This window comes from Ascaphus truei, chromosome 7, assembly GCF_040206685.1.
Source record: "Ascaphus truei isolate aAscTru1 chromosome 7, aAscTru1.hap1, whole genome shotgun sequence".
In the NCBI taxonomy this organism is placed as follows: Eukaryota; Metazoa; Chordata; class Amphibia; order Anura; family Ascaphidae; genus Ascaphus; species Ascaphus truei.
In genome coordinates, this window is record NC_134489.1 from 48,245,401 (window position 1) to 48,261,038 (window position 15,638).

A 15,638-nucleotide genomic window follows, 5' to 3' on the forward strand; every position below is an offset into this window, starting at 1 on the left:
TTTATTTTCTTACACTATTTATATAATTCTTTCGATCTGATTTCCCCTCATGTCTCTTTTTCCTCCTTCCCAATGCCTCTCTTTATTTCCCCACCTCTCTTTTCTAACACTCTTTATTCTATCTGTCTATTTATCTATTCTTTCACATCCCTTCGTGTCTCTCTTTTCTCCCTCCTCATGTCTTTCTTTTCCCTCTTATCTATTTCTCTTTTTTCCTTTATTTTTTCCTCTCTCTTTCTTTCTAGATCTCTTCGTCCCCTTTAATGTCTGTGTTTCTCCCCCTGATCTGGCCCTTCCCTCTCACCTTTCTCAGCCGTGCGTGGCAGCCCTGCACTGCTCTCCTCCATGAGGTATCTGCCCACTCAGTGCTCAGCAGAGAGGAAGGGATTTCCCCCTGTTTGCTGAAGCTCAATTACACGCAGGAAGGGGCTTGGACCCTCAGGGCCCAGGTCAGCAGCATTGGCTGTCCCCTCCTGCCGGTGGCCCTGGTGTAAATAGTTAATGTAGACCTTCAGTATATACAGGCATACCCCGCTTTAAGGACACTCACTTTAAGTACACTCGCGAGAAAGTACATATCGCCCAATAGGTAAATGGCAGCTCACGCATGCGCCTGTCAGCACGTCCTGAACAGCAATACCGGCTCCCTACCTGTACCGAAGCTGTGCGCAAGCGGGGAGACTATAGAGCCTGTTACAAATGCGCTATTTACATCAGTTATGCACGTATATGACGATTGCAGTACAGTACATGCATCAATAAGTGGGGAAAAGGTAGTGCTTCACTTTAAGTACATTTTCGCTTTACATACATGCTCTGGAACCATTGCGTACGTTAATGCGGAGTATGCCTGTATATACTTTATGTTAAAAGAAACAGTCTCTCCCTCCCAGGACAAATTGGCTGACATAGAATCCAGTCTGACCCACACACCCACCGGATCAGCGCCCTGCATCAGGTGTGTGTGTGTGTTGGGGCGGGGGGGGGGGGGGGAAAGGGGTGGGGGGGCTTGAAGGAAGATTACAGGTGTCAGGGAGCTCTCACCCTATACTCGGGCTCCTACACACTAGGGTCATTTCCCTAATCCAGCTTTGTTCTTGGTCACAGAGCTTACAATGTAGTGTATGCTAGCAGGAATTTGTCATGGCTATTGTTGCAAGTGGGTTTTTGTGGGGGTTTTTTAATGCTAAGTACACAAGTAAATCACACCCCTTTACAGACGAGGTCACATTCACACTGTAATCCTTTTATTCCTCCGCGCTGATCCAAAGTCCTGCGCTGACGGTGGGAGGCTCACGGAAAACCTGAAATGATTCTGCACTAAAAGGGTAGTGGGTGCATGGAACAGTCAACCAGCAGAGGTTGATACAGTGAAGGAATTTAGAGCTGCTTGATATAGCTACAAGGGAATCTAATATGGTAAAAAAAAAAGTAGGGATTTAATGGGTTCTGAGGCTTGCCAGCAGAGAGAATGGGAATATTGGGTGCGTCAAGTGCCTTTTATGTTGTGGGTTCTTTTGTTCCTTTTGAGTGAAACACTGCGTAAATGAAGGTTAACAATTTGTTATTAATACTACAGGGGAGGTGACATTTCCAGCTCTGATGAAGAGGATGATGACTATGATGACGTTGACCTGTAAGTGTTTTGGATGCTGGTCGGGAAGGTGGGGGGAGCATGGGTCACAGGAAGGAGCCCTGAAAAGGGAGGGGGAGAGGGGGCCAGCTTTGATAAGGGATCTGAATATATATAAATATAAAGCCAGGGGGCTTGCGTGTACTGATCTGTGTGACTGGTTGATTTCAAGTGCTAGTTGTATTAAGTGTGCAATTAGAACCAGAAGGAGTTTGAACAAGGAAGGGGTTAAACAAGCTATAGTAGTATAGTGAAGTACAGTTTATTGTTAGTACTTATAAACTTCATAGTTGCAATAATGAGCAGGATTGAGAATGCCACTCAATGCACATATTGCCACATGTATGTGCATTTTGAGCAGCTGTTCCAAGGAGCATACCGCTGAGAGACGTGTGAGCAGGTGGTCCCTTGACAGTCAGAGGGACTGATTCACTAAGCAGTGAGCTTTTGCGCCCGATTGGGAAATGTTTAATCCCACAATAAAAAATGAAGCCAGGCGCAGGATTCACTAAGAAGTGAAACGCATTTGAGTAGGTGCGGGTAAAAACATGCCCGAGAACACAAGCTGTTTTTTTCACCCCTGCTATCGTGCTTAAAAATCTAAACCGCGATAGCTGATTGAAAAAAAAACAGCATGTAAGAGCTGCGTGGAGTCGCTGCGTCTCCATGCACGGCTCTTACAGGCGATCATACAATATACATATACATTTTAATAATAGTGTACATGTGCAGGGGGTCTCTTGAACTGAACCGCATTGATTTCAGCCTCGGGGACCCCCTACTTCATGAGATACAGGCCCCGTTATGGGGTACCGGTATCCCCTGTGCTTTTAAAGCACCTGCGTCACGTGACCGGGGGATTTAAATCCTGCAGGGGGATACCGGCACTCCATAATGGGGCCTGTATCTCATGAAGTAGGGGGTCCCCGAGGCTGAAACCAATGCGGTTCAGCTCAGGAGACCCCCTGCTCATGTACACTAGTATCAAAACACACATATCAATAAAAAATCATTCATTACCACAGCGTCTATCTGCATTAATGTAATTTTTATTAATATTGTGCAGGAGCAGGGGGTCACCCGAGATGAACCGCATTGATTTCAGTCTCGGGGACCCCCTGCTTCCCGAGTTACAGGCTCAGATATGGGGTGCCGGTATCACCTCCATTATTTAAATGTCCTGCGTCATGTGACGCGGACACTTTAAAAATGGCGACGACACTGGCATCCGATGCCCCATACCGGGGCCTGTAACTCAGGAAGCAGGGGGTCCCTGAGCCAGAAATCAAAGCGGTCCAGCTCAGGAGATCCCCTGCTCTCGCACACTATTAAAAAATACATTAAAGCAGCTTCATTACTTTAGCGGCTAGCCGCTAAGGTAATTAAGTGCTTAAGGCACAATAGCAGCTTTATTGGTGGCAATTGCCCCCAATAAACCTTGCAATATGTGCTACCCACCCCCTGTGCCCCCAACAACCCCTATACCCCCCTAACATACATTACATTTATTAAAAATATATATAAAAGCATAGTAATATTACTATAGGCCAACAGGGGCCCTCGTGTGGTCCTTGCGGGTCTCCGGGGATCCCCGCTGGCCTGCGGTACCAATCATGTGCTTTAAAAAAAACAGGAAATAAATACACCCCCTAACACATACAGTACAGTAATGGGCAAAATTACTATTATCCAGATATAGTTCCCACAATCCGATTGGCTGAAGTACCATGTGACAGCAGCCATGTTGCTTTTGGTGACGTAATGTTAAAGGGAAGGGAAGCACAGCCATTCTGATTGGCTGGCTTAACTTCCTTTACATGTCACCAAAAAAAAAACCACATGGTTTTCACAGCCAGCCAATCAGAGAGGCGTGTGAACCATTTGCAATCAAATGTGACGTCCCAGACCTATAAAAGCCTATGCAGCCTAATTTGACAACAAGAAGCAGAGGGAGGAACTCCTCCTCCAATATGATTACAAGGGTGTGCCGGATGAAGAAACAGAAGAAGAAGAAGATACAGAAGAAGAAGATACAGAAGAAGATACAGAAGAAGAAGAAGATACATAAGAAGATAGATGACACCGAAAGAGCCAAAATTGGATTACAATTTACAGATGAAGAAAAAGAAAGAAGAAAAGGACTTTGGATTTTTTTTTACCTGTGGCCCCTTGCTGTTTGGGATCGTGGATTGCTTCGGGAGCTTGCAGTAACCACGGGGATCAGAGGGTGAAGATATCTAAAGGTAAGGAAAAAAATAGAATTTATGTTATTTTTCTTTTACAGGTTTTTAAATTTTATTTTTTTGGTGATTGCATTTTTTGTCACACATTTATACCAAATGTATTTATGTATGGCCCTTTATGGCCATACATACATACATACATACATACATACATACATACATACATACATACATACATACAGTAAGAAGCAATGGTTGTTTTGGCAAATGCTTGCTTGTATGTATTTTAAATGTACATTGGTTCTAGGTTTTTAAATTAGTATGCTATTTATATTGCATATTGATGTAGTGTTCAGGCATTTTTGCTGTTTTTTTAAATTGTTCCTGGTGTTTGCTTTGTAATGTTGGATTATTTTTTGACTTGATTTGGAATGATGCAGTTTATTTAGATATTTATTTTCTTTATTCATGGTTTTGTTTTTGTGTTTTAATTGTTTATTCTGGCCTTTATTTTGGATTGGATTATTGATTGGTGGTAATTTTGTTCAGTTTACTTCTTTATTTGTTTTTAGAGTAAGGTGAAGAATGACGCTCAATATCAGTGTGTACACAGAATCATCATAGAATTGAAGAAATAAATGAAGGTAGGAACATTATAATGAATCCATAAGGTCATATATATAATATGAATTTAAGGGGGGGCAAAATAAAGACCTAGCGGTCAGTCAGTCAGACTACCGCAGATATGGTCCAAAAGCACACCCCTCTTAACATATAAACTTCCCCAGTACAGGGTCATAGGTAGTAATATAAGGGCTATTGCCCATTACCTGCCCTTGGGGTATCTTGAAGTCCAGAATATCAACTGATGAAATAGTTCCACTGCGTGCAATTCTGATGTGTAGAAGCAGCAATTGAAGAGTAGAGCAAAGGAGCACTGCTGACAATAGTAATCCTGAAGGAAAAAATCCTAAAGGGAAAAATCACGGGCAAAACTCCAAAAGTAAATCTGAGGATATTTATTTCATGAGCTCACAGGGACATGAACACAGCCAACGCACCAACGCGTTTCATCCCGTGGGACTTTATCAAGGTTTTTAGTTTGAGATTGTTTTGAATGCATTGGATCTTGTTTGTGTTTGTTTGTTTTTTAGGTTGACCATTGACTGGCATAGTGTTAAATCATGCCCATATTATATGGGCATGATGTGCCCACTCTGCCATTCAATTGTTTTATTGGCATTAGTAATATGTTCATTTTGCAATGTAATGCTGTTTTATTTGGGCGTGTTTTTTGTTATTCCTTCACCATTTCTTGCTATAGTGGAAAAATCAGGCCCATATTATATGGGCATGATGTACCCACTGTACCAATGAATGGGTGAAGGGTGGGGGTAGTTGCCTGGGGAGGGTGGTTAGGCCTCCAGGGTGGGTAGTGGGAGATGGTGGGTTAACCCCTTAATTACAATAGTGGTTACTAACCGCTAAGGTGATTAAGGGGTTAGGGGACATTAAATTGTATTTTTGATTGTACTGCATTGTTTGTGGCAACAGAGGACATGGACGGTGATGAGGATGAGGACGGCCTTCATCGTGGCAGCCTGGCAGGGTTGAGTGCAAGTTTTATTTATTTTATTCCTGAGTTTATTGTTTTTATTGTAATGGACAAATGCACTATTATCCATATCTGGATAATAGTAATTTTGACCATTTTTGTACTGTATGTGTTAGGGGACAGGGAGTGTGGTGGTGTATTTATTGCAAAGTATTGGCTGTTATGTTTTTATGGCCACACGATTGGTACCGCAGGCCAGCGGGGACCCCGGACTACCGCGGGGATCACCCGAGGGCCCCGAACTCCGGTGGGGAGCACCCGAGGGCCCCTACTCCCGCGGGGATCACCTAGGGACACCCGCCGGCCTGTTGTATTAGTTGTGAAAAAAACGTAAAGAATTATTTTTTTCATGGCTCCGTTTCTTTTGCGCCAGCCTTTAAGCTGGTGCAAAAATCTGGCGTACAATTCACTTATCACTGCTTAGTGAATTGCGCTGACTGGCAAAAAACAGCGCGTTTGTCATTTTTTGCTTGATTGGTTTTTTTTTGGCTGAAAAAAATGCCTTTACAGCTGATAAAACACTGTTATCACTGATTAGTAAATCGCCCCCAGAGATTGCTGATCTGAACAGGAAACTTGCAATATTGAGGTACATTGACAATGTTGAAAGGGGTTTAGTGTTCACTGAGCAGGCCCTTGCTTCGACTAGTGGTGCTTATAGTGAGGAGCAGGTAGGTAGCTGGGTAACAGTTAGAAGGGGAAGCAGGGAGAGGCAGGCCAGTTCTTAGCTGACCCATACCAATAGATTTGCCATATTGAGTGAAGATATTGGGAGTGTCAGGGCAGAAATGGCAAGGCTGGGGGAGACTAATTCCTCTAGCAGCCAGGGGAATACTTCCTCCAGCACAGAGGAGACTCAGGATGCTCAGATACCAAGAAAGATTGTGGTGGTAGGGGACTCCATTATTAGGAAGGTAGATAGGGCAATCTGTTGCCATGACCGCATGAACCGAACAGTTTGTTGTCTCCCGGGTGCTCGGGTTCAGCACATTGCGGATCGGGTAGACAGATTGTTGGGAGGGGCTGGGCTTGACCCGGCAGTCTTGGTACACGTTGGCACCAATGAAAAAGTTAGAGAAAGATAAAGGGTCCTAAAAATGATTTCAGGGATCTAGGCCAAAAGCTTAAGGCAATGACCTCCAAGGTAGTATTTCTGAAATACTACCAGTGCCATGCCTTACCCCAGGGAGACGGTCAGAGATTGGAGAGGTTAATGCATGGCTAAGAAAGTGGTGTAGGAAGGAGGGATTTGGGTTTTTAGAGCACTGGGACTCCTTTTCTGAGAGGTGCAATCTTTATGCTAGTGACACCAATGAAGATGGATCTTCTGTGCTAGGGGGGAGAATGCTAAAAAGGTTGGAGGAGATGTTAAACTAGGATGGAGGGGGAGGGGAATGAAACAGATAATGAACTAAATAGAATAGATGAGGCAATAGTAAGGGGTTATGGAGGTAGAATGGGAGCAAGTACGAGTTTGACAAGCGGCGAGACACCCATAGTAAATACAGTTAATACTAGAAAACGTCTAAAGACTAAACCAAATTGGCGCAGAAAGGAAGGAGCAGATAAGATAATAGTACAGGCTGAAAAAAAACTTAAATGCATCCTTGCTAGTGCAAGAAGTCTGACAGATAAAATGGATGAGCTTGAATTAATAGCTGCAAGGGAGCAGTATGATATCATAGGCATTACTGAAACATGGTGGGATGAAACTCCTGACTGGGCAGTTCATTTAGAGGGTTATTCCCTTTTCGGAAGCATCAAGCAAATCGAAGAGGAGGTAGAGTATGTTTATATGTTAAACCGGATCTAAAACCTATTATAAGGGAAGATGTTTATGAGAGGAATGATGAAAATGTAGAGACCTTGTTGATAGAAATTTGCAGTGGAGTTAAAAGTATAAAGAAAATGTTTATAGGCATATGCTATAAACCACCAAATATCTGTGAGATTGTGAAAGCTAAAATACTTTTGCAAATGGAGAATGCATCAAAACTAGGTCATGTTTGCATAATGGGTGATTTTAATTATCCAGACATAGACTGGGGCAATGAGATTAGCATTACAACAAAAGGAAACAGGTTTTGGGGGTGCTTAAAGACTATTACATGACCCAAATTATTGAGGAACCAACCAGGAGAGGAGTAATACTGGATTTAGTAATAGCAAACAATGTAGAAGTAATAGCACTTGCTGAATGATTATGTACAGGCCTGCACCGGAAGTGATGCCGCGCGCGCGACCCAATTTAGCATCCACCCGAACTGTGTCAAACAGCTCGGCCGGCAACCACCTCGGATCACGCGCACAGCGACCCCTTCGAATGGAGGTCAACTATGCACAATTATACATAAGGTTTAAATTGTGTGCAACATAAACAAACTACATAGATTAACAATACCGTGTGCAAGGAATAAAAATAAATGCCTCTTAAATGAAATTAAGATCACTCAATAATTGATCATGATGCTATTACATGGAAGTGTCATTGACATAGATTAATCATTGCATTGTAAATATTACATAAGTGACGGTATAAATATTAAGAAACCTATCTCAAAGGGAATGGTTACCAAATATAATAGAAATATTGCATCAATGTACCCAAAATATTTGTCATACATCCATGTACACATCACTAAAGTAAATGAGTCCCACAGTATATAGTTTGAGGATAGTTACATTGGCTTTGCAATGTGAAGCTGGTAGAGTTTAAGGGATCTTTTTGTGAATGAAGATCTGGTCAATAAATATTTCAAGAATGTTGCTTTTTAACAGAAGATTGGTTGTTACGGCTTTCTATTGGCCTGAGATTTGGCAGACATTTTGTTTCCCCTTCAAGGAAATTTAAACCCAGTAACTTCACTGGAAAGTATCTTTGGAACCGGGGGGTCCTAAGAGCTGAAAATAGCAGGGTTCAGTTCCAAGGGACCTACCAGTTGCAATGATGTAAAAAACAAAAACAAATAGGGGGTAAAAAAGAAAACTCACTAGGGGGGAATGTTGCTTTAAATGTGCCTGCAGGAGTGGGTACATAGGTAAACTAAAGGCACTTTAAAGGTGAGAGTAGTAACATTAAATGTGCACAGGTTAGGGCTGTGATCCATTGTCAAGGAAGGTGAGAGCCCTGTTGCATCTCACTTTCTGTCCCATTAACATAGAATATCATCAAGATATATGGCAAGCAAATGTTAGAGCTTTGCAGAGCGGAGAAGACAGATATAAAAGACTTCTCCACGTAGAATTACTTTGGATTTGTACTCTAAGTACCATGGCACCATATGGAATGAATAATCTGCTTAATTATTCATGTCTTTTGGAAAGTAGGCAATTCATTTTGTCTAAGATCTCTACTAATATATTTTCCACTTCTCTTAATTATGGTAATAAATATGTTACTCCAGTGGGGTTGCCCCATTGGTGTTCCTATTTATTTCTGGTATTGTATGCAGTTTTTGTCTTGGCGAAGGTGCGTAATCGAAATTTTGAAGATGAAGTAAGGCTGCGGCCCTGCTAGTGCTGACTGTGAGTGGTGACGTCACCAGCTCTCCAAGCATGAGCGCCGGGTGTTCTTGCTATTTCGTAAGCGCGGGGGGCGGGAGGGAGTGTTGCGGGAAGTTGAGCGCGCTAGAAAGTTATTTTTTTGTTTACCAAACCGCCAAGCGTGGGTGAGCGTGCGTGTCCGCTCACGAGCAGGGACTTACATATATAGATATATGTAAGTAAAAGCGGCAAGCGCCACCCGCTCAGCGCTAGCGGGGATGCAGCCTAAAGCTTTCAACCTTGTGAAGTGTTGGAGGAAAAGTGACCTCAGAGTCCTAACTCTGGCTCCTAATGTGCTGTGTTGCTGAGTAAGTGTAGTGTTGGAGTGTGCCCTTGCCTTCCTGTTTGTCATCCAGTTCAAAGTTATTACCAATTGCAATAGAATGGGGAGTGTTTTCATGACTTGATTACTTTTCAGACAAATAGGGATTCAAAAAATCCCAAGAACAAGTGCTACAGAGTTCATGGATAATATATGTCAGTCACACTTCATTGTGTGTAAATCACCTTGTTGATTCCGTTATCAGTGGAGCTGTTTATACATGGAATGCCGAGTAAGGGTACTTGGGCCCCTATAGAGCGAGGAATGGCATAGTGGAAAGTTTATAAAGGGGAACCAGTTTATTACTTTTGGCCTGAGATCACTTTGATCCCTGTTTTCCCTCACAGCCCCAGCAGTGACACGTTACCCGCTGATGAATCTCCCCCTCCATTACCTCCCAAGGTGAGCCTGTCCCCGGATTCCTCATTTAGTTGCCTCTCTCATTGACATCCTGTAATTGCCCTGTCTTTCTCCCCTGTGCAGCCACGATTTCGCACCTCTTCCACTAACATGAGAGGGGGGGAGTATCGACTGCATGCGCCTCCCACTCTGGTGCGCTGCTCCAGTGGTCCCACCGTGGCAAGGAATCCCGAGCTGGCCTGGCCTGAGTGTCTGAGGAACCCTCTGCTCGCTGCCAGCTCTGGTAACTGGGCGTGAGAGGAGGTAGAGAGAGATGTGAGGGTGGGGGGAGAGAAAAAGGGGGAAGTGAGAAAGTGGGAGGGAAACAATGAAAGCAAGGAGAAAGGTGAAAGAGATGTAGAAGAGAGGAGTGGAGAAAGATGACAAGAAAGTCATAGGGGGAAGGATGGAGGAAAGAGGACCTTAGAGGAAAGGGAGAGAGGGGAAAAGAATAGAGGATCAAGGGAGAAAGATAGATAGAAAATGAGAGGGTGTAGTAGACAGAGAAGGAAGCCACACAGGGAGGATGATGATGATGCACTTAGGTACATTTTTGCCCTCTCCCCCAAGGCACTAAACATTCTTTCCTTTCCTCAGAGCCATCCCTCTTGTCATGTGATCACCCTCCAACTCTGCCCCCCAAGAAGGGGAAAAAACAGGTAATATCTCTCAAACTCCCCCACCCCCCCACCACCACCACCATCATCCAACATCCACTTCTTGTAGTAATATCCACATGGACGACTTGGATTTGGGACCATCAGTTTGGTGTTTGAAGGGAAAAGTTATTAGGGGTAGTTATGTGACCTTCAGATCTTAACCCCTTTGCTGCTAGAGGGGGCATACAGCAAATTGAAAATTTGCACTGATTCTTGCAGCCATGTTTGGGGGGCTTGACTTGTTGGTGCTCGGAAATGAGCTTGGATCTGTGGTGGAATTATATGGATACTTTGGCTGGCGGGGCATTGTATGTATGTGGGGTACTGTGGAGTTAGCTGGGTATCCTGGATGTTTCCTCACACCCTGGTTTTCGGGCAGGTCGGACCCCTCTTTAAGAAGATCTTCAATGGCTGCCCTTTAAAAATCAACTCGGCTACATGCTGGTGCAACCCCCATACAAAAGGTACGTGTTACACCAGATAGCCCTGTTACCCTAAGAATCTGCACCCGTACCCACTGCTATCCAGATGTTGCTGATTATTTATGCTGCTGTGTGTTTCAGACCAACACGTTATACTGGGAACTGAAGAAGGAATATTCACCCTGAACCGCGGAGAGTCGCAGGCATCGCTAGAGCTGGTGAGGAGAGGAAGTGTAAACAGACAGACACACTGACATATACACACACATAGTATATGTATAAACACACTGACTTACACACACTGCACATATAAATACACTGCCATATACACACATACTGCTCATATAAACACACTGACATACACACACATACAGTACTGCACATACACACACACACACGCTGATATATAAGCACACTGACATACACACACACATACATCCCTAAAGATGCTGGGAGGAACAGGTATGGGCTCACACACTTACACATGACCTCATCAAGACACATATCCTCCTCCTCCAAGGCACATTATCCTCCTTACACTTATTATACACACTTCTTTTATGATAAACAAACATAATGACACCCCTTCTGACACACTCACAGCCTTCTGCTGGGTACCTTTTGTAACACTCTGGAAGGGGTTATGTAACCCCGCCCTTATTTACCTCAGACTAACATCTGCAGGGGCTTGAGTCCTCTTTCTATATAACTGACTCCCACAAGTGGCCGTAGGTCAGACAAAGGGATGCAGACTGCAGTAGTGTTTATAACACAAGGGTATTTATCGCTGGACACCAATATAACAATATGATCCTCAAACGTGAGGATCATGCAATACATACATAATGTAATTAGATCTAACCACTTCACACAAGACACTGCGCAGGTGTGTATATTAACATCGTTGTACCAGGCCTCCCCATCCTGGGTGATCAGGATCTGTGTTATACCGTTATCTCGTTGGAGCTCATGTACTAAAATGTAAGTTGCAGGCCTGTACTTCCCAAAGACGTAGTGTGGTACCACTTTCTTCTGACTCTGTGGGGGATCCCCTCCGTCGGCTGGCTGTCTCCTGCTCTGCTTCTTTGTAGCTGGGTACACTCGCTGATCAGCTCTCCTGCCTCCACATGGGACACACGCAGGCAGGGCCACAGACAGATTTCCCGGGGCCCAGGACTAGAGTTACGTCCGGGCCCCCCGCCCCGTGTCGCACCCCCCCCACGTTGGCGGTCTTTCGAGCCCCCCATTCCCATTTCCCACCTCACGTGCCCCCTTTATTTCCCCCCTCTTCCCATGTATTTCTCTCCCCTACATCTCACTCCCTCTTACTCCCCCCCCCTCTTCATCAATTACCCAACTCTCAATCCCCCGCCTCGCATGTATTTCTCTCCCCTGCATCTCACTCTTACTCCCTCTTTTCCTCACTCACTCCCTCACCCACTCTCTCCTCTCACTCGACCCCACCTTCCATAAATTACCAAAAAAAAAACAAATACATATAAAAATACTCCCCACTCTGCAATACATAATACAAATACACCCCCCCACCACAATACATAATACAAATACACCTCCCCTCCACAATACATAATACAAATACTCCCCCCCTCCACAATACATAATACAAATACACCCCCCCTCCACAATACATAATACAAATACACCCCCCCTCCACAATACATAATACAAATACACCCCCCTCTGCAATACATATAAAAATACACCCACCTCCCCAATACATATAAAAATACACCCACCTCCCCAATACATATAAAAGTACACAAAAAAACCCTCAATTCATATAAAGATTCACCCACCCCCAATACATATAAAAAATTCACCCACCCCCAATACATAATAAAAATACACCCACCACCAATACATATACAAATACACCCACCCACCAATACATATACAAATACACCCACCCACCAATACATATACAAATACACCCACCCCCCTACATATAATAATACATACTTACCTTCGGGATGGTCTCAGGCCAGGCCCGGTGGCTACTGGGGGCCTGGCAGCCGAACAAAGCAGTTGCTGCCGGACCCCGGCTCTCCCCCAGATTCAGGCCTCTCCCTCACTCTGTCCCACGCAGAGCTTCCGCTGTCAGCATGTGCCAGGCCTCCCTCTCTTACCAGTGCACACCGGAAGCTGAGCCAAGCTTACTTCCAGTGCACTGACGTCAGAGAGGCCCATCGCGCACCAACGTTGGAAGCTCGGCTGGGGACAGAATGAGGGTGAGGCCTGCAGCTGGGGGAGAGCTGGGTCCCACCGGCAACTGCTTTGTCCGGCTGCCGGGACCCCGCAGCCACGGGCCCGGGACACATGTCACGTCTATCCACCCCTGTCAGTGGCCCTGCCCGCTAGTCCCTCTGTGCAGGACGCTCTTGACACAGCCTCACTTCCTCAGCTTCATGCAGATCTCATTGGGGGTGCCCCCAGCATTTAAGACTCTCACCCCCTCATAGTCCCTCCTCCTTCACCAGCCTCCTCAGGCCGTGGCCATAGTAGACGCGACAGCGCGCGAGACACCGCAAGCGGCAGAAACAATGTCATTGCTTAAACCGGTCCGGCCATACTGCTTGTGATGCAACCCGCACGGAAGCGCAACAGCGTGGCAGGATTTTGAGCCGACAAATGTATTTGATTTTTCACGCGACGGCCGCTGAGCCGTTGGAACCAATAAGGGCGAACGTCAATTTTTCAGCCTGCTTTCTGTCCATGTTCCAGTCACACATGTCGCACGTGTCAACAGAGGCCACACATCGCTCAGGCGATAGCCGCGCGAACCTGTTTCAAAGTCTGTCGCGCGCGGTCGCTTTTACTATGGCCAAAGCCTTACTAGCTTAGCATAGTCATATATCCATGAAGAGGAATCTGCTAGGGGGCAGTGTTCTGTTGTTGCTGGGCAGACACCGGGGTTACAGTTATGTGTAGTTATCTCTGTCTCATTTCTCTCCCTAGTTGTTCCATGGCCGGACTATATGGGTTTATTCTATCAACAACGTTCTAATGTCCATAACTGGTAAGGAATGGGGAACAGGAATTGCACAGCTCATCACTCGGTTCCCTGTTACCACAACATACAGAGCTATTTCTCAATGTAGTATACACCACTATCTGTCTCTTCCCACAGGTAAAGCCTCACAACTATACTCTCACAGTCTCCTGGCTTTGCATGAACAGTCTCGGAGGGAGACTCGCCTTGTTCACATACCCACCCACAGACTCCTGCCCAGGTACCCCATGGGGAGGGAGGCGCAAAGTGTGAGAGGGGCAAAGGCTTCATACCCCTAATCTCATCCCTCTGTAAACCTCTATCTCAACCCTCTGTAAACCTCTATCTCCTACACAGGAAGAACCCCACATCAAGTAAAGTGCCGGACACTAAGGGCTGTAAGAGTTGCTGTGTGGGTGAGTGCTTTTATCTGCTACTTTGTAGTACTTATCTGTCTTTTCTATCAACTATGACCCTACTCCTTTCCCCTCTCACTATCCATTTCCTTTTAATCTTTCCATGCCCTCCCTTCCAGTCGCTCAGTTTCTTTTCCTTCTCCCTCTCTCCCTTTCTCATGTATTTCTTTTTTCTTGTCTTCTTTTTATTCTAATTCTTCACTTCCTCTTAGTCCTATACTTGTTCTCTCTCAGTTCCCTTTACTGTACATCACTCTTTCTCTCTATTACAATCACTTTTCCTTCCCCTCCCTCTCTCTTCCCCTTTCTTTCCTCTCACTTCGTCCCTTTTCCCTCTCTATCTCATCTCAGTCCCCCTTTCCCTCCCAGTTCACAATGCTCAGCGTGACTGCTGGTTCCTGTGTGTAGCTCTGGAGAGTAGTGTCCTGTTGCTTGAGTGGTACCAACCTCTGCACAAGTTCATGCTGCTTAAGGTACTGATTATTTCCAAGCCCTTAGCTCTCCTCCCACCTCAGGCTCCTAATGTCCTGCTCTCCTCCTCTATCTGCTCCCCATTCCTCCTCACTCCCGCACACATCCCTAATGTTCTGCTCATCCCTCCTCAGATCCCTAATTTTCTGCAACCACCCATTTATCTATTATCCTAACATCCTCACACCTCCCCAAATTCTTCCTTTTTTTCTCCTCCTGTGTCCTAACACCACCCATTAGTTTTATCGTTAAACTTTTCATTCTAAGTTCTAGAAGTTGCATTTGGCCTGGGGGAAAGCTGATTCGTTGTAGGTTATGATATTTTTAGTGGACCAACATTAGAGTTCTTTAAATTATAGTGAACAGAGATTTCCAAACAACTCTGTACAGTTTAATTTCATCTTTTTAACCGGTGTTATTTGGCACCAAAATGTCAGTCTGGTATAATGCACCATTAAATTGTGGCTAAACTTTGTAGTGATGCTATGGCTTTTCTGTTCATTACTATATACTTGTGTTTTATTAATATACAGAGCAGCCAATATTACTGATCACATTTATTTTATGATTTACACAGTTGCTTATGTATTCGTCTGCACTTACACTGAAAAGAATGTAAGCTCTTGGGTGCACTGAAAAACTGTGCAAATTAGACTTGAGCGAGACTGTGTGAGCAAATTGAAGCTCATACCTTAACTTCCGCTTTTTGAAAGGTTCCATGCTGCAACTTGGCCCAATGAGTCCGAGGCAGAGATGATACAAAACTTTGTACCCACTTCCAATTTGGGCTTAAACGAAATGCAGCAAGAACCCCTAGTCATGTGACATTTCCTCTTAAAATCAAGCTACAAATTCCTATCTAGATGTTTGGCTTTATCCATAGCCTGACTAGCGTGGGATTATAACCTCTCTCTAGAAAATGTTCCTTAAGTACTGTCGCTTGTTCCAGAAAATCATACATATCA

The 15,638-nt window shown here is 44.6% G+C and overlaps 1 protein-coding gene across 1 annotated transcript in view; it reads left to right on the forward strand.

Annotated features, from left to right (window-relative positions):
- Window positions 1-15,638, forward strand: part of MAP4K1 (mitogen-activated protein kinase kinase kinase kinase 1) — a 65,771-nt gene that overhangs the window by 34,424 nt on the left and 15,709 nt on the right. The window contains exons 15-25 of the mRNA XM_075608316.1: window positions 894-958; window positions 1,580-1,636; window positions 9,644-9,698; window positions 9,780-9,939; window positions 10,293-10,354; window positions 10,734-10,818; window positions 10,918-10,994; window positions 13,753-13,813; window positions 13,925-14,027; window positions 14,144-14,202; window positions 14,572-14,675. Of these exons, the coding sequence (XP_075464431.1) occupies window positions 894-958; window positions 1,580-1,636; window positions 9,644-9,698; window positions 9,780-9,939; window positions 10,293-10,354; window positions 10,734-10,818; window positions 10,918-10,994; window positions 13,753-13,813; window positions 13,925-14,027; window positions 14,144-14,202; window positions 14,572-14,675 (888 nt within the window). The remainder of the gene's footprint in view (window positions 1-893; window positions 959-1,579; window positions 1,637-9,643; window positions 9,699-9,779; window positions 9,940-10,292; window positions 10,355-10,733; window positions 10,819-10,917; window positions 10,995-13,752; window positions 13,814-13,924; window positions 14,028-14,143; window positions 14,203-14,571; window positions 14,676-15,638) is intronic.